The sequence below is a fragment of the Salmo salar genome, chromosome 15, assembly GCF_965601325.2.
Source record: "Salmo salar chromosome 15, fSalSal1, whole genome shotgun sequence".
Taxonomy (NCBI): domain Eukaryota; kingdom Metazoa; phylum Chordata; class Actinopteri; order Salmoniformes; family Salmonidae; genus Salmo; species Salmo salar.
This window is the reverse complement of record NC_138305.1, coordinates 48,759,166-48,780,625: the sequence shown is the minus strand read 5'-3', so window position 1 is coordinate 48,780,625 and position 21,460 is coordinate 48,759,166. Positions and strand designations below refer to the sequence as shown.

The following is a 21,460-nucleotide window of genomic DNA, read 5'->3' as shown; positions in this document are numbered from 1 at the left end:
TATCACTCTGTCAATTAGGTTAGTATTGTGGAGTAACTACAATGTTGTTGATCCATCCTCAGTTCTCCTATCACAGCCATTAAAAGTCCAAAGTGTAATCAATAACTTCAACATGCTCAATGTTTTTTCTTCTTCTTTATTTTATTTTAAAACTACCAATAGGTGCCCTTCAATTGCGAGGCATTGGAAAACCTCCCTGGTCTTTGCGGTTGAATCTGTGTTCGAAATTCACTTAGACTGAGGGGTACCCCTGTCTGGGGTACAGAGATGAGGTAGTCATTCAAAAATCATGTTAAAAACTGTCATTGCACATTGTCCATACAACTTATTATGTGACTTGTTGAGCACATTTTTACTCCTGAACTTATTTAGGCTTGCCATAATAAAGGTGTTGAATACTTATTGACTCAGCTTTACATTTTTTATTAATTTGTAACAATTTCAAAAACATAATTCCATTTTGACATTATGGGGTATTGTATGTAGGCTAGTGACAAAAAAATCTAAATTGTATCAATTTAAAATTCAGGCTATAACACAACAAAATGTGGAAAAGGGGGTGTGAATACTTTCTGAAGGCACAATAACTTGGTTAGTCTTGTTATTTACATTTTAGTCATTTAGCAGACGCTCTTATCCAGAGCGACTTACAGTAGTGAATGCATACAATTCAGTTCATTTCATGCATTTTTTTTTTGTACTTTGTACTACGTTATATATGCTGGTTGTTAGCTTGCATAACTGACATGTTTCTAATTGTAAGGGACACTTCATGTTTTATGGATAATATTTACATTTACAGAGTGGGTGAGCTGATCAGATTCAATAGCCACCTCAAAGGCTGATAAGTCAGAATGCTGCCTAATAGGCTGTCTGCAAGGATCTTACATATAAAACATCCTACAAGGTAGCATCCTGATTTATTAGCCTCTGAATCTGCTATTGAATCTGATCAGCCTGCCAGGAAGAGCTCACCCACTTTGGATTATATGTGTCAGCATATAACACGCTGACAGCTAATCTGCCTGCAAAGAGTTTTACCTATGAAACAGTCAAATCAAATCAAATGTATTTATATAGCCCTTCTTACATCAGCTGATATCTCAAAGTGCTGTACAGAAACCCAGCCTAAAACCCCAAACAGCAAGCAATGCAGGTGTAGAAGCAACAAAGCAGCAACCTGACATCAACTTCTGAGGCTGCTATTGAATCTGCTCAGCCTGCCAGGAATAGAGCTCACCCCCTGGATCAAATATGCATCTGCCTATAAAGCACTTTGACAGCTAATCTGCCTGCCTACCTATGAAACCGGCTCCAATGCAGAATCCTGACTTGAATCTGATCTGATCCGGAATGGAGCTCACCCAATGTTAATGTAAATATTATCCACAAAACATGAAGTGTCCTTTATAAATATACACATATCAGTTATGCAAGCTAACATCCACCATATATAAACTAGCTTGATAGCTAGCTAACAAGTCTACATAAGTAACTAGCTACAGTGGGGGGAAAAAGTATTTGATCCCCTGCTGATTTTGTACGTTTGCCCACTGACAAAGAAAGGATCAGTCTATAATTTTAATGGTAGGTTTATTTGAACAGTGAGAGACAGAATAACAACAAAAATATCCAGAAAAATGCATGTCAGAAATGTAATTAATTGATTTGCATTTTAATGAGGCAAATAAGTATTTGACCCCCTCTCAATCAAGATTTCTGGCTCCCAGGTGTCTTTTATACAGGTAACGAGCTGAGATTAGGAGCACACTCTTAAAGGGAGTGCTCCTAACCACAGCTTGTTACCTGTAAAAAAAGACACCTGTCCACAAAAGCAATCAATCAATCAGATTCCAAACTCTCCACCATGGCCAAGACCAAAGAGCTCTCCAAGGATGTCAGGGACAAGATTGTAGACCTACACAAGGCTGGAATGGGCTACAAGACCATCGCCAAGCAGCTTGTTGAGAAGGTGACAACATTTGGTGCGATTATTCGCAAATGGAAGAAACACAAAAGAACTGTGAATATCCCTCGGCCTGGGGCTCCATGCAAGATCTCACCTCGTGGAGTTGCAATGATCATGAGAATGGTGAGGAATCAGCCCAGAACTACACGGGAGGATCTTGTCAATGATCTCAAGGCAGCTGGGACCATAGTCACCAAGAAAACAATTGGTAACACTACGCCGTGAAGGACTGAAATCCTGCAACGCCCGCCAGGTCCCCCTGCACAAGAATACATATACATGCCCGTCTGAAGTTTGCCAATGAACATCTGAATGACTCAGAGGACAACTGGTGAAATGAGATGGTGTTCTTGTGGTCAGATGAGACCAAAATGGAGCTCTTTGACATCAACTCAACTCGCCGTGTTTGGAGGAGGAGGAATGCTGCCTATGACCCCAAGAACACCATCTCCACCGTCAAACATGGAGGTGGAAACATTATGCTTTGGGGGTGTTTTTCTGCTAAGGGGACAGGACAACTTCACCGCATCAAAGGGACGATGGACGGGGCCATGTAACGTCAAATCTTGGGTGAAAACCTCCTTCCCTCAGCCAGGGCATTGAAAATGGGTCGTGGATGGGTATTCCAGCATGACAATGACCCAAAACACACGGCCAAGGCAACAAAGGAGTGGCTCAAGAAGAAGCACATTAAGGTCCTGGAGTGGCCTAGCCAGTCTCCAGACCTTAATCCCATGGAAAATCTGTGGAGGGAGCTGAACGTTCGAGTTGCCAAACGTCAGCCTCGAAACCTTAATGACTTGGAGAAGATCTGCAAAGAGGAGAGGGACAAAATCCCTCCTGAGATGTGTGCAAACCTGGTGGCCAACTACAAGAAATGTCTGACCTCTGTGACTGCCAACAAGGGGTTTGCCACCAAGTACTAAGTCATGTTTTGCAGAGGGGTCAAATACTTATTTCCCTCATTAAAATGCAAATCATTTTATAACATTTTTAACATGCGTTTTTCTGGATTTTTTTGTTGTTATTCTGTCTCTCACTGTTCAAATAAACGTACTATTAAAATTACAGACTGATCATTTCTTTGTAAGTGGGCAAACGTACAAAATCAGCAGGGGATCAGATACTTTTTTCCCCTCACTGTAGCTCAAAGTTAGCTGCATTGTTCCTTGCATGTAATTGGCTGTGATCTTGGGGGTGGCACGGCGCCTGGGAGAAGGTGCCACCTTCAGGCATCGTTCAGGGCTTAAATGCCTCGCATTGCGATTAATGCAGCCACAGGGCTCCTTGATGAAGTGGTTATCGTGCATCTGAACAAATGAATGGATGATGCGTGGTACTTTGGATTATCTCGTGACCTCGACAAAACAACTTTTGTTCTGTCGGGATCACCAGAAAAATCTTGTGATCGACAAAACTTTTGTTATGTTGTGAACGTGAGATAAATAAGTTGTGATCTTGACATAATGAGGGAACTATTTTTTTAATTCATATGTCCTCTCTGGACTTCCGTAGGGTTTCAAACATGTGGCAACACACATCATGGAAGTTGACCATCGGTCTGAAAACAAACTATTTCTGATCCTGGGACTTAGCAACAATGCATCACACTCAAAATATGAGGAAAATAACTACTGTTTAACTGTGCAACCATTGAAAATAAGGTTGCATGATGATACATACTGTAACGGTTCAATATTATACCAATTTGTAAGTTAATTTATAAATGGTTAATACCTGGAGGTAAATAGTGGCGCACTATTTGGCAAGCACTGGCTAGCTATCACACTATTTTGATCAATTTGTTATAACCCATGTATTAATGGTTTATAATGCATTTACTAATTATTAAATAACCATTAAGGACTTAATTACAAACGATTTACAAATGGAACTTTATTGTAAAGTGTTAACAAAGAGATAGAAGCGGTAGGTCTATCGATAGAACAAACAGTTTAACAGAGAAATATATTTTTAATTTTCAGGAGGGGGAATTGCATTGAATCAAAATCAAATCAAACTTTGTCACATGCGCCGAATACAACCTTACCGTGAAATGCTGACTTACAAGCCCTTAACAAACAATGCAGTGCAAGCAGAGTTAAGAAAATATTTAACAAATAAACTAAAATAACCATAACGAGGCTATATACATGAAGGTAGGGGTAAAGTGTGTGCATCGATAATAAACAGCTAGTAGCAGCAGTGTAAAAACAAAATTGGGGGGGTGTCCAGGTGGCCATTTGATTCATTGTTCAGCAGTCTTATGGCTTGGGGCTAGAAGCTGTTAATGAGCCTTTTGGTCCTAGACTTGGCGCTCTGGTACCGCTTGCCGTGCGCTAGCAGAGAAAACAGTCTATGACTTGGGTGACTGGAGTCTTTGAGAATTCTTTGGGTTTACCTGGATGGCAGGAAGCTTGGCCGTACTGGGCCATACGCACTACCTTCTGTAGCATCTTACGGTCAGATGCTGAGCAGTTGCCATACCAGGCGGTGATGCAACCGGTCAGGATGCTCTCGATGGTACAGCTGTAGAACTTTGAGGATCTGGGGACCCATACCAAATCTTTTCAGTCTCCTGAGGGGGAAAAGGTTTTGTTGTGCCCTCTTCACGACTGTCTTGCTGTGTTTGGACCATGATAGTTCGTTGGTGATGTGGACACCAAGGAACTTGAAACTCTCAACCAGCTCCACTACAGCCCCGTCGATGCCTGTTCGGTCCACCTTTTCCTGTAGTCCACAATCAGCTCATTTGTCTTGCTCACATTGAGGGAGAGGTTGTTGTCCTGGCACCACACTGCCAGGTCTCTGACCTCCTCCCTATAGGCTGTCTCATCGTTGTCGGTGATCAGGCCTACCGTTGTTGTGTTGTCAGCAACATAATGATGGTGTTGGAGTCGTGTTTGGCCATGCAGTCGTGGGTGAACAGGGAATACAGGAGGGGACTAAGTACACACCCCTGAGGGGCCCCAGTGTTAAGGATCAGTGTGGCAGACGTGTTGTTGCCTACTTTTGCTACCTGGGGGCGGCCCGTCAGGAAGTCCAGGATCCAGTTGCAGAAGGAGGTATTTAGTCTCAGAGTCCTTAGCTTAGTGATGAGCTTCATGGGCACTATGGTGTTGAACGCTGAGCTGTAGTCAATGAACAGCATTCTCACATAGGTGTCCCTTTTTGTCCAGGTGAGAAAGGGCAGTGTGGAGTGCGATTGAGATTGCGTCATCTGTGGATCTGTTGGGGTGGTATGCGAATTGGAGTGGGTCTAGGGTGTCTGGGAGGATGCTGTTGATGTGAGCCATGACCAGCCTTTCAAAGCACTTCATGGCTACTGACGTGAGTGCCACGGGGCGGTAATCAATTTGGCAGGTTACCTTCGCTTCCTTGGGCACAGGGACTATGGTGGTCTGCTTGAAACATGTAGGTATTACAGATTCAGTCAGGGAGAGGTTGAAAATGTCAGTGAAGACACTTGCCAGTTGGTCCACGCATGCTTTGAGTACACGTCCTGGTAATCCATCTGGCCCAGCGGCTTTGTGAATGTTGGCCTGTTTAAAGGTTTTGTTCACATCGGCTACCAAGAGAGTTATCGCACAGTCATGCAGAAGCAAGAGAGTATCACTTACTTAGCGAGAAAATGCAGCTAGCTAATTTAGCCTACTCAAAAACACTGCTCAAACAGAGGGCTGCTATGTTAGCTAGCTGGCGATGACTATCCAACACAACACTGGAACTCTTCCAAGTCAAGGTAAGCTTTTGGTTTTACTAATTTATTGCCACCAGGGCCCACCGATGTAAGTGCTAAACTGCTTACTGATTGTACACTAACTTTACTGCATGATTGTGGCGGGTTAACTAACGTGTTAGGTTTAGTATTAGCTATGTTGACTGACGTAACTTTAGTCAATATGGTGACAACGATGTAGGCTGTGTGCAGTGGTATTGATATGGTTTGGCTTGGAAAGGTTTTTTCGCCTGGTCACATACAGCTGACGTGTTGTGCACTGAAGTCCACAGGTGAAGGGAAAGGTGAGAGGACGGGAGCGCATAGATCAGAGAAGGAATACAACGTGGCTGCTATGAAAGTGAACCATGTTTACGCATGATCAGAGGTATATTCATTCCACCTATTCTGTGGAAAACCATTTCTTATACGGAAGCAAACATATCTTCATTTATCAAATTGAAACTCTTGTTATCAACTGTTGACCTAATGATTACACCCTAGATTTTTGATTTTTTTTAACTAGGCAAGTCAGTTAAGAACAAATTCTTATTTACAATGATGGCCTACCGGGGAACAGTGGCTTAACTGCCTTGTTCAGGGGCACAAGGACAGATTTCTACCTTGTCAGCTCGGGGTTTCGATCCAGCAACCTTTCGGTTACTGGCTCTAACCACTAGGCTACCTCCCTAACCCATCTAGATGCAGGTAAGAGTGTGCAAGTCGGTATTGAATATGTCACTGTCTGTCCATTTGTCACTGTCACATCCATTTTTTTTCTCGACCTGTGTGCACCTACGTTGTAAACTTTCATTCATAGGCTAGGTTGTAGCAACCTCATGATGGGTATAGGGAAAATCTGAGAATTTATAGCCCAAACCTATCGCTGTTACATTGAACTGGGTGAATGGAATATGAATGACAGTCACCCAATATGATGTAATAGAAATAAGCTATGCTCACGAAAAGTGAAAATCGTTCTCCCTCATCTTAAACGGCAATGACCACAACTGGCTACACTGCATGTTTTATAAAATTCACAGCCAAAACCATAGGGGCCTGCAGTCTTTCCAGGTGGGAAAGCTTTTATTGACGCCATCATCAAGTTTTGGCAGGCTGATGGAGTCAAAGAAGGCTGACACATCAGAACTAGAAAACATCGGATCTGGAAGAATATATCTCCGAGTTTAGGATCTGTCAGCAAGGTGTCTGCCTCAGACCGGATTTATGGATTGCTCTTTTTAGCCTGTGCTCTCTTTAGTTGTCTAGCCAGCAACCTTTCCGGTTTGTCCCCTAGTTCCAATAGTTTTTGTCTCAGCTTTAATAGGAGGTTACTGACCTGGGAACCAAGATGATCATATATTTTAATTTCAAAATATTGTTGTCGTCAACCTGAGAGAGTGAAGTTCTGTATGTCCCCTTCAAAGCGTGGAGTTTTTTTTTTCCCCCCCCGTCTTATACAGTATCATGCGATTCCCTTTTTTTTTTTTTAAATGGCAGACTCATATGACCTTTCATAACCACTTTAAAAGTTTCCCATAGTGTAGCATCAGCTACCACTCCTGTGTCATTAGTCTTGAGGAACTCATTCAACTTGGCTGTCATGCAGTCAAGTGCTTGGTCTGTGAGCAAATAGGGATTAAAACGCCGACTAATTCTGTTTAGGTAAAGAGAGATTGAGGGACAGCATAATTGGACTGTGGTCACTTATGAAGATGCTAAGGTATTTAGAATTGAGCACATTGAGTATCAATTTGGAATCTATTAGGAAGTAGTCGATTCTAGAATAAGACTTGTGAACATGAGTAGAATGATTAGTTCTTGTCTGTGGGATGTTGGTCTCCAGATGTCTACTACATCTCCTGGATTTAATTAATTAAACCTCGTCAGAAGCTGTTGAAATCGCTGTCGGACAAAGTGGACCAATACGCAGCGGATTGCGTGCTCATATATATTTTAAATGTGAACACGCGGAAAAAAACAATAAACAAAACTCACGACAGGAACAGTATAGCAGGCTAAACAAAAGCAGTGCTAACATACAACTACCCACAAGTGACAAACAAAACACACACCTACTTATAGGACTCCCAATCAGAGGCAACTAGAAACACCTGCCTCCAATTGAGAGTCCAGCAACCAAACCTGCACATAGAAAACTTAATCTAGAATCTACTCATACAAACATACACCACAAAACCCCGGAACACATAAATAACACATCCCTCTAAGCTATACACACACAAAAAAAAAAACACCATACAAAAACATACCTCTGCCACGCCCTGACCAAATAATACAAATAATCCTCTATACTGGTCAGGACATGACAGTAGTACCCCCCCCCCCCCCCCCAAAGGTGCAGACCCCGGATGCACCAAACCTGCAAAACCCAGTAAATACCCCAAAACAAACAGAAAAATCCCCCTAAACTAAAGGGAGGGAAGGGAGGGTGGCTGCCGTCAACGATAGCACCTGTGCTACACCCCCCCTCCCCAACCCACCTAAACTGTAGGTGGCGCCGGCTCAGGCCTACTGCCCTCCAGACTGTAGACAGACTTGCTCCGTTCCGGATCGTAGGCAGACCTCTTCCGTTCCACACTGTAGGCAGACTCATTCGACACAGTTAATCCTTTTTATTTTCGGATCGTAGGTAGACTCACCCGGTTCTGGGTCACAGGCAGATTCCCTCAGTCCCGGGTCGCAGGCCGACCCCCTCGGTTCCGGGTCGCAGGCCGACCCCCTCGGTTCCGGGTCGCAGGCCGACCCCCTCGGTTCCGGGTCGCAGGCAGACTCCCTCGGTTCCGGGTCGCAGGCAGACTCCCTCGGTTCCGGACTAGACACTGTTGCCGGATACTCCGGACTGCACGCTGGTGCCGGGCTCTTGAGGCTGGGCTGACGCACTGGAAGCCTGATGCGTGGTGCTGGAAGTATCAGCCTGGGAACACGCACCATAGGGCTAGTGCGGGGAGCGGGAACAGGCCGAGTTGGACTGGGTTGACGCACTGGAAGCCTGATGCATGGTGCTGGTACTGGATGTGCCAGTCTGGGGACACGCACCTCAGGGCTAGTGCGAGGAGCGGGAACAGGCCGAATAGGACTAGGCTGTCTCATGGGAAGCTTGGTCCGGGTTGCTGGTACTGGTCGTGCCGGACTGGAGGTACCCACTTCCGGGTTAGCACGAGAGGCGGGAACCGGAAAGACTGGGCCATGGAGGCGCACAGGTGGCCTTGACCGCACCGCCTGCACAACCCGTCCTGGATGGAACTAGCAGCCCTGCACGAGCGGGGTGCTGGTACAGGGCGAACTGGGCTGTGCAGGGGCCTGATGGTTGCCGTACGTAGAGCGGGCGTAGGGTAGCCTGGTCCTAGGAGGCGTACCGGCGACCAGACGCGCTGCGCAGGCATCCTCCTACCAGGCTGGATGCCCACTCTAGCACAGCGTCTACGAGGGGCTGGAATGGCACGCACCAGACTGTGCATGCGTATGGGCGAGATAGTGCGCACCTCAGCGAAACACGGCGCTCTCCACCTCATACGCTCCTCCATACTCTCACGGGTAGCTGGCTTATGGCTCTTCCTAGGCCTAGCCAAACTACCCGTGTGCCCCCCTCCAAAAATGTATTGGGGGTGCCTCTCCGGCTTCCTTGCCAGACGTGTCCCCTGGTAGCGTTCCTGGTCCACCCCGGCCTTCTTCCACAGGCCCTCTCCGGCCAGAATCTGTTCCCAAGTCCATCTCTCAGTATAGTCCATATATTCCTCGTGCCGCTCCTTTCTCCGCTGCTTGGTCCTGTTGTGGTGGGTAGTTCTGTCACAAACCTCTTCGTCAGAAGATATGTTGAAATCGCTGTTGGATAAAGTGGACCAATATGCAGCGGATTGCGTGCTCATCATCATTTATTTTAAATGTGAACACGAGGAAAAAACAATAACCAAAACTCACGACAGGACCAGTGTAGCAGGCTAAACAAAAGCAGTGCTAACATACAACTCCCCACAAGTGACAAACAAAACACACACCTACTTATAGGACTCCCAATCAGAGGCAACTAGAAACACCTGCCTCCAATTGAGAGTCCAGCAACCAAATCTGCACATAGAAAACTTAACCTAGAACCTACTCATACTAAAACATACACCACAAAACCCCGGAACACATAAATAACCTATACACAAAAAAAACACCATACAAAACAAACATACCTCTGCCACGCCCTGACCAAATAATACAAATAATCCTCTATACTGGTCAGGACGTGACAATTTAGAACCTGTACGTGTAGTTAGTCTGTCAAGATACGGGTCAAAGTAACAATTAAAATCACCTTCGAGTATTAGATTACTGGTACTAAGATCTGGGAGTAAATCAAAAACATTCAGAAATAAATGTGGGTCAACACTGTTTGGGCGTTCAATAGGGTGACAGGGAAAAAGTGAATGTTACCTGATACTATGATGTACCTACCGTGTGGGTCTGTAGACAATGGATGATAGTTGAAAAGGGATGTTTTTACGAAAGAGAATAGCAACACCTCTAGCCTTGGAAGAGAAGGATGATTAATAAACTTCAGAAATCCAGTTGGATCTCAGATGATGCTGTTCGGTAGCTTTTATGTTGGTTTTTGAAGGAAAATTATGTCAGCACCAAGTGATTTCAAGTGCTTAAAACCCTTTTGCTCGCGTGCCTGAGACCGTGCACATTCCACAAGACTAATGTGACAGCTTTAACATCTGACTGATTCCCATGATAGTTTCCTGGCATTTATATCCAAAGGCATTTCAAATAAAACATCTTGAACATGTACTAATTCAAATAAAACTTGTCTGGCAGCAGAAAACAGAAACAAAACAATGTCACAGACCCCAGAGAAACCCACCCTCCTCACTGCTTCCCCAAATGAAGCACTGTTCTCCCCATCTCACATAAATGAGGCCCTTTTCGTGGTTGTTGGAAAACAAATGGATACCTTACGATTTCTGAATAAACAAAGACATTTGTAGCGAGTGATTTCACCCTTTCAGGGGGTTTGCTGTAATTTTGATATGTAGCTTGCAGCTTCTTTGGGCTTGGTGAAGATTCTTGTCATGCTGTTGTGATGGACATGTAGCTTGGATGGAAAATGCAGGCTGTATTTCACCTCCGCCTATCTCATGGTCTGCATCACTTCTCGGAATGTGCACCATTGCTCCATCACCTCCTTGGTGTAGTCGGGGAAGATGAGAACCTTTTGGACTTTGTATCCCATAGCTCATCCAAGTCATAGAATGAGCTCCTTTTTCTGAAAGTGATGCACCCTTGCGATTATGGCTTGGCATCTGGTGAGGGCTTCGCCTGTAGAGTGGTGTGCATGGTCAATGATGAGGGGCTTTGGGAAGTTGTCCTCGCCCAGCAGCTTGGGAAAGAGCTTGGACACGAACTCTGTGGGTTTCGTTGATCTTTCTTCTTTTTTTTTACAGCCTCTTTCATTTGTTGACACATGGCCGTGGCAGAATCCTGTTGCTGGATATCTGGAGTTGTCATCATCAGTACTCAAAATGGCCATATTTCACTTTTTCGCTGCTAGTTTGTGCCTGGGGAATATACTAAACAACGTGTGTGTATATATATAGCTTCAGTGATTTTTCCATTCGTTCCAGTCATTGGCAGCAGAGAACTGGAAAGAAAGGCGGCCAAAGGAGGTGTTGGCTTTGGGGATGACCAGTGAAATATACCTGCTGGAGAGCGTGCTACAAGTGGGTGTTGCTATGGTGACCAGTGAGCTGAGATAAGGCGGGGCTTTAACTAGCAAAGACTTATAGATGACCTGGAGCCAGTGGGTTTGGCGACAAATACGTAGCGAGGGCCAGCCAACGAGAGCATAGAGGTCGCAGTGGTGGGTAGTATATGGGGCTTTGGTGACAAAACGGATGGCACTGTGATAGCCTACATCCAATTTGCTGAGTAGACTGTTGGAGGCTATTTTGTAAATTACATCGCCGAAGTCAAGGATCGGTAGGATAGTCAGTTTTACAAGGGTATGTTTGGCAGAATGAGTGAAGGAGGCTTTATTGCAAAATAGGAAGCCAATTCTAGATTTAATGTTGGATTGGAAAAGCTTAATGTGAGTCTGGAAGGAGAGTTTACAGTCTAACCAGACACCTAGGTATTTGTAGTTGTTCACAAATTCTAAGTAAGAACCGTAGCGATGCTAGTCGGGCGGGCGGGTGCGGGCAGCAATCGGTTGAAGAGCATGCATTTAGTTTTACTAGCATTTAAAAGCAGTTGAGGCAACGGAAGGAGTGACGTATGGCATTGAAGCTCATTTGGAGATTTGTTAACACAGTGTCCAAAGAAGGGCCAGATGTATACAGAATGGTGTCGTCTGCGTAGAGGTGGATCAGAGAATCACCAGCAGCAAGAGCGGCATCATTGATGTATACAGAGAAAAGAGTCGGCCCGAGAATTGAACCCTGTGGCACCCCCATAGAGACTGCCAGACGTCCGGAGAACAGGCCCTCCGATTTTACACACTGAACTCTATCTGAGAAGTAGTTGGTGAACCAGGCGAGGCAGTCATTTGAGAAACCAAGGCTATTGAGTCTGCCGATAAGAATGCGATGATTGACAGAGTCAAAAGCCTTGGCCAGGTCGATGAAGATGGCTGCACAGTACTATCTTTTATCGATGGCGGTTATGATACCGTTTAGGCCCTTGAGCGTGGCTGAGGTGCACCCATGACCAGCTCGGAAACCAGATTGCATAGTGGAGAAGGTACGGTAGGATTCGAAATGGTCTGTTACCTGTTTGTTAGCTTGGCTTTCGAAGATTTCAGAAAGGCAGGGCAGGATGGATATAGGTCTATAACAGTTTGGGTCTAGAGTGTCTCCCCCTTTGAATAGGGGGATGACCACGGCAGCTTTCCAATCTTTGGGGATCTCAGATGATACGAAAGAGAGGTTGAACAGGCTAGTAATAGGGGTTGCAACAATTTTGGCTGATAATTTTAGAAAGAGAGGGTCCAGATTGTCTAGCCCAGCTGATTTGTTGGGATCCATATTTTGCAGCTCTTTCAGAACATCGGCTATCTGGATTTGGATGAAGGAGAAGCGGGGGGGGGCAAGTTTGCGGGGGGTGCAGAGCTGTTGGCCGGGGTACGGGTAGCCAGGTGGAAAGCATGGCCAGTCGTAGAAAAATGCTTTTTGAAATGATTGATTATCGTAGATTTATCGGTGGTGACAGTGTTTCCTAGACTCAGTGCAGTGGGCAGCTGGGAGGAGGTGCTATTGTTCTCCATGGACTTTACAGTGTCCCAAAACTTTTTGGAATTAGTGCTACAGGATGCAAATTTCTGTTTGAAAAAGCTAGTCTTAGCTTTCCTAACTGACTGTGTATATTGGTTCCTGACTTCCCTGAAAAGTTGCATATCGCGATCCACCGCTATTCGATGCTAATGCAGTACGCCACAGGATGTTTTTGTGCTGGTCAAGGGCAGTCAAGTCTGATGTGAACCAAGGGCTATATCTGTTCTTAGTTCTACATTTTTTGAATGGGGCATGCTTATTTAAGATGGTGAGGAAAGCACTTTTAAAGAGCAACCAGTCATCCTCTACTGACGGGATGAGGTCAATATCCTTCCAGGATACCCGGTCCAGGTTGATTAAAAAGGCCTGCTCCCTGAAGTGTTTAAAGGAGCGTTTGACAGTGATGAGGGGTGGTCATTTGACCGCGGACACATTACGGATGCAGGCAATGAGCCAGTGATCGCTGAGATCCTGGTTGAAGACAGTCGAGGTGTATTTAGAGGGCAAGTTGGTCAGGATGATATCTATGAGGGTACCTATGGTTACGGATTTAGGGTTGTACCTGGTAGGTTACTTGATAATTGTTAAGCACATCCCAGTTTAGGTCACCTAACAGTACAAACTCTGAAGATGTATGGGGGGCAATCAATTCACATATGGTGTCCAGGGCACAGCTGATGGCTGAGGGGGGTCTATAACAAGCGGCAACGGTGAGAGACATTTCTGGAAAGGTGGATTTTTAAAAGTAGAAGCTCGAATTGTTTGGGCACAGACCTGGATAGTATGACAGAACTCTGCAGGCTATTTCTGCAATAGATTGCAACTCTGCCCCCTTTGGCAGTTCTATCTTGTCGGAAAATGTTGCAGTTGGGGATGGAAATTTCTGAATTTTTGGTGGCCTTCCTAAGCCAGGATTCAGAGACGGCTAGGACATCAGGGTTGGCGGAGTGTGCCGAAGCAGTGAATAAAACAAACTTAGGGAGGAGGCTTCTGATGTAACATGCATGAAACCAGGGCTTTTACGGTTACAGAAGTAAACAAATGAGAGCGCCTGGGGAATAGGTGTGGTGCTGGGGGCTACAGGGCCTGGGTTAACCTCTACATCACCAGAGGAACAGGGGAGGAGTAGGATAAGGGTATGGCTAAAGGCATGGCTAAAGGCTATAAGAACTGGTCATCTAGTGCGTTGGGAACAGAGAATAAAAGGAGCAGATTTATGGGCGTGGTAGAATAGATTCAGGGCATAATGTACAGACAAGGGTATGGTAGGATGTGAGTACAGTGGAGGTAAACCTTGGCATTGAGTGATGATGAGAGCGGTTGCGTCTCTGGATGCACCAGTTAAGCCAGGTGAGGTCTCCGCATGTGTGGAGGGTGGGACAAAAGAGCCATCTAAGGCATTTAGGGCAGGGCTGGGGGCTCTACAGTGAAATAAAACAATAACTAACCTAAACAGTAGTAGACAAGGCATATTGACATTAGGGAGAGGAATGTGTAGCCGAGCGATCATAGGGTCCGATGAGCATCAATAGGTAAGTCAGGGAGCCGTTCGGTAGTCGCTACTATGCTAGGCGAGCTGGAGACACGGCGATTCAGAAAGCAAGCGGGATGGGGCCAGCAGATGGGTCTTCGACGACGTCGCAACGGAAAAGCCTGTTGAAACCACCTCGTACGATTACGTCGGCAGACCAGTCGTGATGGATCGGCGGGGCTCCGTGTCGACAATAAAGGGTCCAGGCCAATTGGCAAAAGAGGTACCTAGCTCGAGGCTAGCTCAAGGCTAACTGGTGCTTGCTTCGGGACAGAGGCATTAGCCAGGAGTAGCCACTCAGTTTGCAGCTAGCTAGCTGCGATGATCAGGTGTAATGGTCCAGAGCCTGCAGCTTGAAGACCGCTAGCAGTGGCTAACTGACTACTAGCTAGTAGCTAGTTAGCTGGCTAGCTTCTGATGGGGGTTCCGGTTCTTGAGTATAAAAATAGCAGATCCGTATCACATTGGGTGAGGCGGGTTGCAGGAGAGTATACACAGTCCGTAGATGGAAAGTGAGATTAAAATATATACCAAAAAAATGAGGAAAACGATTATTTACACGGGACAAGACAAACACACGTCTGACTGCTACGCCATCATCAATAAGGGAGAGCAGCCTTTACTGCCAAATGGTAGTCTAGCTAGCCTATTCTACTTCTTGCAAAGTAGTGTACCAGGATTGCCTTCTTTAGGTAGCATGTCCTCATTTAAGCATCATTTTTAGGTTGCTGCGACTTGCTGATGGGCGGACTGCTATCAATTTAGTTAATATGTTAAAATATATCAAATACAAAGTTATATATAAAAAAATTTAAAGTACCTCTAGAATGTAATGGATACAGCTGGTGTCCAACTCGTAGAATATACTCAAGATATTCTTGATTGGAAAAACTAGCTTGGCAATGTCAGTGATATATTCTTCTAGACAATGTATAAATTCAAGTCTCCACAGATAGACACTCAAACCACATGTCTCCCTACACTTTATGCACTTCAGCCATACCCTAACTGTACCCCCTCTAAATCTACATAATTCATTGTCATAACTATAAATAAGTCATTAATGCAATTGAACCAGTAACCATCAATTCACTTTCAATTCAAGATAAATGTGATTTCATTTCATATATTTAAAAACATTTTTGTAATATAAGTAACACTTTATTTTAAGGTAGGCCTAGTTTATATGTACAGTACCAGTCAAAGGTTTGGACAACTACTCATTCCAGGGTTTTTCTTTATTTTTACTATTTTCTATATTGTAGTATAATACTGAAGACATCAAAACTATGAAATGACAGATGGAATCACATAATAACCAAAAAAGTGTTAAACAAATCAAAATATATTTTATATTTGATTTTCTTCAAAGTAGCCACCCGTTGCCTTGATGACAGCTTTGCACACTCTTGGCATTCTCTCAACCAGCTTCATGAGTTAGTCACCTCATGAACAAATTCTTATTTACAATGACGGCCTGCCCTGGCCAAACCCTAACGACGCTGTGCCAATTGTGTGCCGTCCTCCGGCCGTGATTAGGAGTCCCATAGGGCGGCACACAACTGGCCCAGCGTCGTTCAGGTTAGGCCGGAGTAGGCCATCATCGTAAATAAGAATTTGTTCTTAACTGACTTGCCTAGTTAAATAAAAAAAAATTTGTAAGATCTTTCATTGTCTGCTTATATGCCCACTTTATTTATCCTACAGTTCTGACTTGGTGTGCCAGCTGAATACTGTAAGAACAGCCCATGTTCTTAATTCTGTTGCTGTACATTTAAAAAGTGCTGAACAAATAGTTATATTGACTACGTTCGTCCTAGCTCGCTCATTAATGTCTTAATCGTAATTACGGATTGCCTCATCGCTCGACGTTCCCGTATGCCATAGTTTGTACATCTCAATTATCAGTAGAAACCACATTTGTTTAAGTGTAACCGATGTGAAATGGCTAGTTAGTTAGCGGTGGTGCGCGCTAATAGCGTTTCAATTGGGTGACGTCACTCGCTCTTGAGACCTGAAGTAGTTGTTCCCCTTGCTCTGGGGTGTCAGTTGTTGATGTGTGCAGAGGGTCCATGGTTCAAGCCCAGGTTGGGGCGCAAGCTATATATGTTACATAAGCAAGTCAGCCATATCAGCTATGTTTTTAAAAAGGCAATAAATGCGGCTGAATGAACTGTTCCGCTGCCAGACAAGGCTCCGCTGATAGCCATGTGTAGCGGTGGTAAGGATTCACTTCATGGTGCTGAAAAGTAAGCGCTGCTGTTGGAACAGCTTTAAAGGGAAAGGGGATACCTAGTCAGTTGTACAACAATGCATTCAACTGAAACGTGTCTTCCGCATTTAACCTCTGAATCAGAGGTGCGGGGGGGCTGCCATAATCGACATCCACGTATTTTATGTAGGCCCTAACTGTTTGTCACCTTTATAGTGCAATTAATGTATTGTTTAGTGGCATGCATCAACAACAAAAGTGTTTACCCCACCAAGTTTTACATGCTAAAATCGCCACAGCACGACAGGCCCCATGGAAACATCAAATGTGTCACTAAACTTTACAGATGTCCACAAGTTAAAATACACTAGACAAGGTGGGATATTTATCTCAGTAAAATAATTATGCGAGAAATAGTGGAAACCACCAAAACGAAGTAAACATTGTGTTTAATAGGCTACAGATAAATTATGAAATTCATAGGGTGGTGTAAGTGCACGGTTATGAGGTTGATGCTCCTTTCCAATAGAGGTTCTTATTCTGGTGACATGTTCAGCTGCCATTTGTCAAATAATCTCACTTTTATTCATAATAATCTAATTGTGAAGGTTACCAACCCGCATTGTATCTGCTTGTTTAGTCCCGCAGCGAAGCATTAAAAAAAAAAAAATTAAGACATGACTTTGAAGATGCCAGCAAATCAGCTCATGTTCTGGCCCCTGACCATCCGCTCCCCAAAAAAAAAAAGCATAAATCTGCCCTTGGCTGAACCTAGTTGATGATCCCTGGTTAGACAGATGGCATGTTGCAGAAACTTCCTTGATCAACCAAATCTATAGCATTCGATACGTTGGGTTGAACGTGTCCTTCGCTAACAAATAAGTGTTTAAAATGTATTTTTATCCAGGGTCTCCCATTTTCCACCAGTAGAAGTGTGTGATTAAGAGGTAGTCGCAAGTGACTGTGGTCTAGAATCAACTACAATGTCAGCCACAGTTGGAAAATAGGTCTGCCCCATGTTTCTCCAAGTAAAAATATGGCCACATGTCAGAATAGGGAAGAGTTACTATGACCACATTGAGACCGCATACACAGAATGAGTTTCCATTAATTGGTCCTTTGACCAATCAGAGCAGATGTGAAAACCAATTAGTAAGAAAAAAGTATATTTGTCTGTTTAAACACAGCATAAGAGTCTGTTTAACTTGCTCTTTAAACTATAAATATGCCTTCATTATAGCTAATAAAGAGGGTATTAAGGATTGGCCAGAACTACATTACTTATGTTTGCATAACAAATCACTTAAATCCTAATAAACCTAAGGCCTTACATAACTAATAATGCTGCTAATATGTGTACCTTAAAATAAAGTCAATGGTTTAATAGAAATGTGTTGACAAACATATACCTGTATTTTGAACCAGTTGATGAGATTACCATTATCACTGAATACAATGGCAAAAATGTATCATCCTTCTAGTGATCTCAGTAGACCATTTTATTGTTCCATAGAAACAGACAATATGGACAGACATTATGGTGTAAATTGAGCTGCTTCACATGGGGTGCTATTTCACATGGGGAAAGGGGGTGACCGCTCAGCATCGTGATGAAATCAATGTGCAGGCTCTGAAATAAACACAAAAATGTGTCAATACAACCATAAAACAGACTAATGCAAAATACTTAAATGTATGATGTTGTTCAAGTTTGTTTATTGATGTCACGTGTTACACTACCTACTGCAACAACATTGGCAGTAACATCTGCAATGTCATCTCTTATGAAATGTTGTTTAATACATCATAAAGTATAAACGTTTTGTTTTTATTGATTCCATGAATGTGAAAATGCTCATGTATTGCTGTTTTAACATGCAAATCTGCCATGTAAGTATCCCAATAAACTTGAACATGAAATGCCAAATAGAAAACATGTTGAACTTACTTCCTTTAACCGCTTTCTTTCCTAAGGTTAGAAAAGGGAGAAGGAAACAAAAGTTAAGAAGCAAAAGCATACATTATCCAAATGCAGGTGTACTAGCCCTGTACAAAGTTAATATGCTCAACTAAAAAGCCCATTCTGAAATTGTGGTAGTGTTCTGCTGCTGCATGATACAGTTTCTCCAATCAGTGATGTAGAGATCTTGTTCAGTTGCTAAAGATACTCCTCTTCAAGTCTGTGGCATGCCTTACCAACAATGAAAGATAATGCTTCACACATTATTGCCCACAGCCACCAACTATTCAAAAGAATGAAGTGTAGTACAGTACAACAGAACACTGTACTACGATTTCAGAGGTTTTGGTGTCAAACTTTTATTCAATTTAGCAGTAGACAACTCACCCCCATAAGAGACTTTGTAGTACAGGTATGTCATGACACCCAGGCCGACCCACATCTCCTGGTACGCCCCAGTGTAGTAAGGGCTCATCTTGGCCCACCAGCTTGTAAATACACGCCCTGCCATCTGTGTGAAAAACCACAAAATTCTGTCAAATACATTTATTTTCCAGGCAAAAAACAGGGGGTGTCCAACAATGGAAGGAAATTACCTTAGAACAAGTGTACCATAGCAGTACCACTACAGCTGGCAAGCTTGTAGTACGTGGGAGGTGAGAGACGCCTAGGTGAAAGATAAGTTATACAGCTAACGCTAGTTAGCTAACAAGCGACATGGTATATGCCCACGGAACAGAACCACCGTTGAAGCACAGAGGACGTCGCATGACTTTCAACCACATCTACCTTGTTAGTTAACGTTACCCAGTTGTCCTGATACATGGCTGTAAGAGTCAACTTAACGTTATCAATGCACACTAGCTAGTATGTATGTCTGTCAAAAGTAACAGCAAAAACTAGCTATCAACAATCACGCAAGGTTAGCTTGCTAAAATCCTGCAACTAACTGCTAGCCAGTTTGCTCGCTAACGTTAGGCCTCATGCAGAGGTTGTCGTCTTGGCTGGTACACGTAGGTAAACCTGATATATATATAAAAAAAAAACAAGGTAATCTGACATATTTAAATAATATTTTTGCACTATGTATTGGTTTGTAGGCATACTAGAAAATCCTTGTAGGCCTTACCTTCAGTATGTGATTCGCGGTGCGAAGAAGGTCACTGTCCAACGCAAACAACAGCCAACAGTGTGTCGCAGAGCGTAGTGGGATATCAGTTATCTTCTTTTGCCGCACGCAGAGTAGTAGAATGCACATACAGATTTAGCCACATCGCCACCCCGTGGTAGCCGCGATTTATCATCCAGCAAAAGCACTAGACCCACCGATAAAACAGTGAAACGTTGCTGTTCCATTACTTTGTCCAGTGATTTTTTTTGTCGACATTTAGAAAGTTTGCATAGGAAATAGACGTAACAGTTGTCTTTCCATTTAACTATATTGTCTCGATTAAGACAGCTAGAGGTAATTGTTTCGCAACACCAAAAAATAAATGATTGACTTGTGAAAACCTACAGTGTCGAATAAAAATTAGGTGGTTGAAGTGTTTCCATTATCCATAGAGGCTAATTGCACATTAATAAATTGACGACAGCCTGTATGCCTTCAGGATGGTTATAATGCAATATTAACTGGAGGAATATTTGCCATTTTCTAATAACGTATTACCACAGTCCGTGCCATGGTGAAATTTGCACCATGTTTTTGTTGTTGTTGTGACATTGCTTTTGTCAAATAAACTTTGGTAAATGGAAACCTGTCTCCTGTTACTGAGTGGACTAAATGCTTTATTCCCGAGAGGAAGAGGCGAAGCGCGAGGGATAACTAAGCCCAAAATCTGTCTTCTCTAGCAGGTGGCGTTATTTGAGTTTTTTTTTTTTGCTCACCAAGCTTGGAGGTTTTGAATGAAGGTCAATGTGTCGAGTTTGGTTAACCATTTTTTTATGGATTATTTGCTACGTGTGGTTTATTTGATCGAAAATCTTTCGTAATAATTAGGTTGTTACGAGTGTACTGATATAAGTAGGACACGTGACATCCCGGCAATTTAGAGAAAAAACACTTTATATTGTAGTTGTGCCTGATAATCACTAGTAGTTACCTGGTCGTCATAAACCCCGCCTATGTCTACAAATTATCTTCTTAAAATGTGATTTTAAACCTAACCTAACCACACTGCTAACCAAGTCAAAAAGCCCCTAATAATGCATCTCCAGGAGACCTGTGGATAATGCAGCTGGCTACCAATTAATTTTCTTTCAGTCATGGCTGGTTTAGGAATGTATTTGAATCACCAATACTAATGGTTTGAAAGAAATTGAATATATTTTGGATGGTCACCACCCGGCTGGCATGGGAATGTAAATTTAGCAAAAAAAGAAACGTCCTCTCACTGTCAACTGCGTTTATTTTCAGCAAACTTAACATGTGTAAATATTTGTCTGAACATAACAAGATTCAACAACTGAGACATAAACTGAACAAGTTCCACAGACATGTGACTAACAGAAATTGAATAATGTGTCTCTGAAATGGGGGGGGTCAAAACCAAAAGTAACAGTCACCAGCTGCATTAAGTCCTGCAGTGCATCTCCTCCTCATGGACTGCACCAGATTTGCCAGTTCTTGCTGTGAGATGTTACCCCACTCTTCCACCAAGGCACCTGCAAGTTCCCGGACATTTCTGGGGGGAATGGCCCTAGCCCTCACCCTCCGATCCAACAGGTCCCAGACTTGGTCAATGGGATTGAGATCCGGGCTCTTCGCTGGCCATGGCAGAACACTGACAT

At 43.6% G+C, this 21,460-nt stretch overlaps 1 protein-coding gene across 1 annotated transcript; it reads right to left on the bottom strand.

Annotated features, from left to right (window-relative positions):
• Positions 1-18,177: 18,177 nt before the first annotated feature.
• Positions 18,178-19,941, bottom strand: atp5mj (ATP synthase membrane subunit j). Its single transcript, XM_014144682.2, has 4 exons — positions 19,800-19,941; positions 19,058-19,181; positions 18,659-18,679; positions 18,178-18,340 (listed from the first exon to the last, which is right to left on the bottom strand). Exons 1-4 carry the CDS (start codon positions 19,926-19,928, stop codon positions 18,327-18,329), a joined length of 288 nt encoding a protein of 95 aa, XP_014000157.1. The 5' UTR covers positions 19,929-19,941; the 3' UTR covers positions 18,178-18,326.
• Positions 19,942-21,460: the final 1,519 nt, after the last annotated feature.

Excerpts from the sequence above, each read along its gene's own strand:
- atp5mj (XM_014144682.2), bottom strand. The coding sequence starts at position 19,928 with ATGTGCATTCTACTACTCTGCGTGCGGCAAAAGAAGATAACTGATATC. Across the intron at positions 19,182-19,799 it reads CCGCGAATCACATACTGAAG|ATGGCAGGGCGTGTATTTAC; the intron begins GTAAGGCCTACA and ends TTTTTCACACAG. Across the intron at positions 18,680-19,057 it reads CTACAAAGTCTCTTATGGGG|GAAAGAAAGCGGTTAAAGGA; the intron begins GTGAGTTGTCTA and ends TTCTAACCTTAG.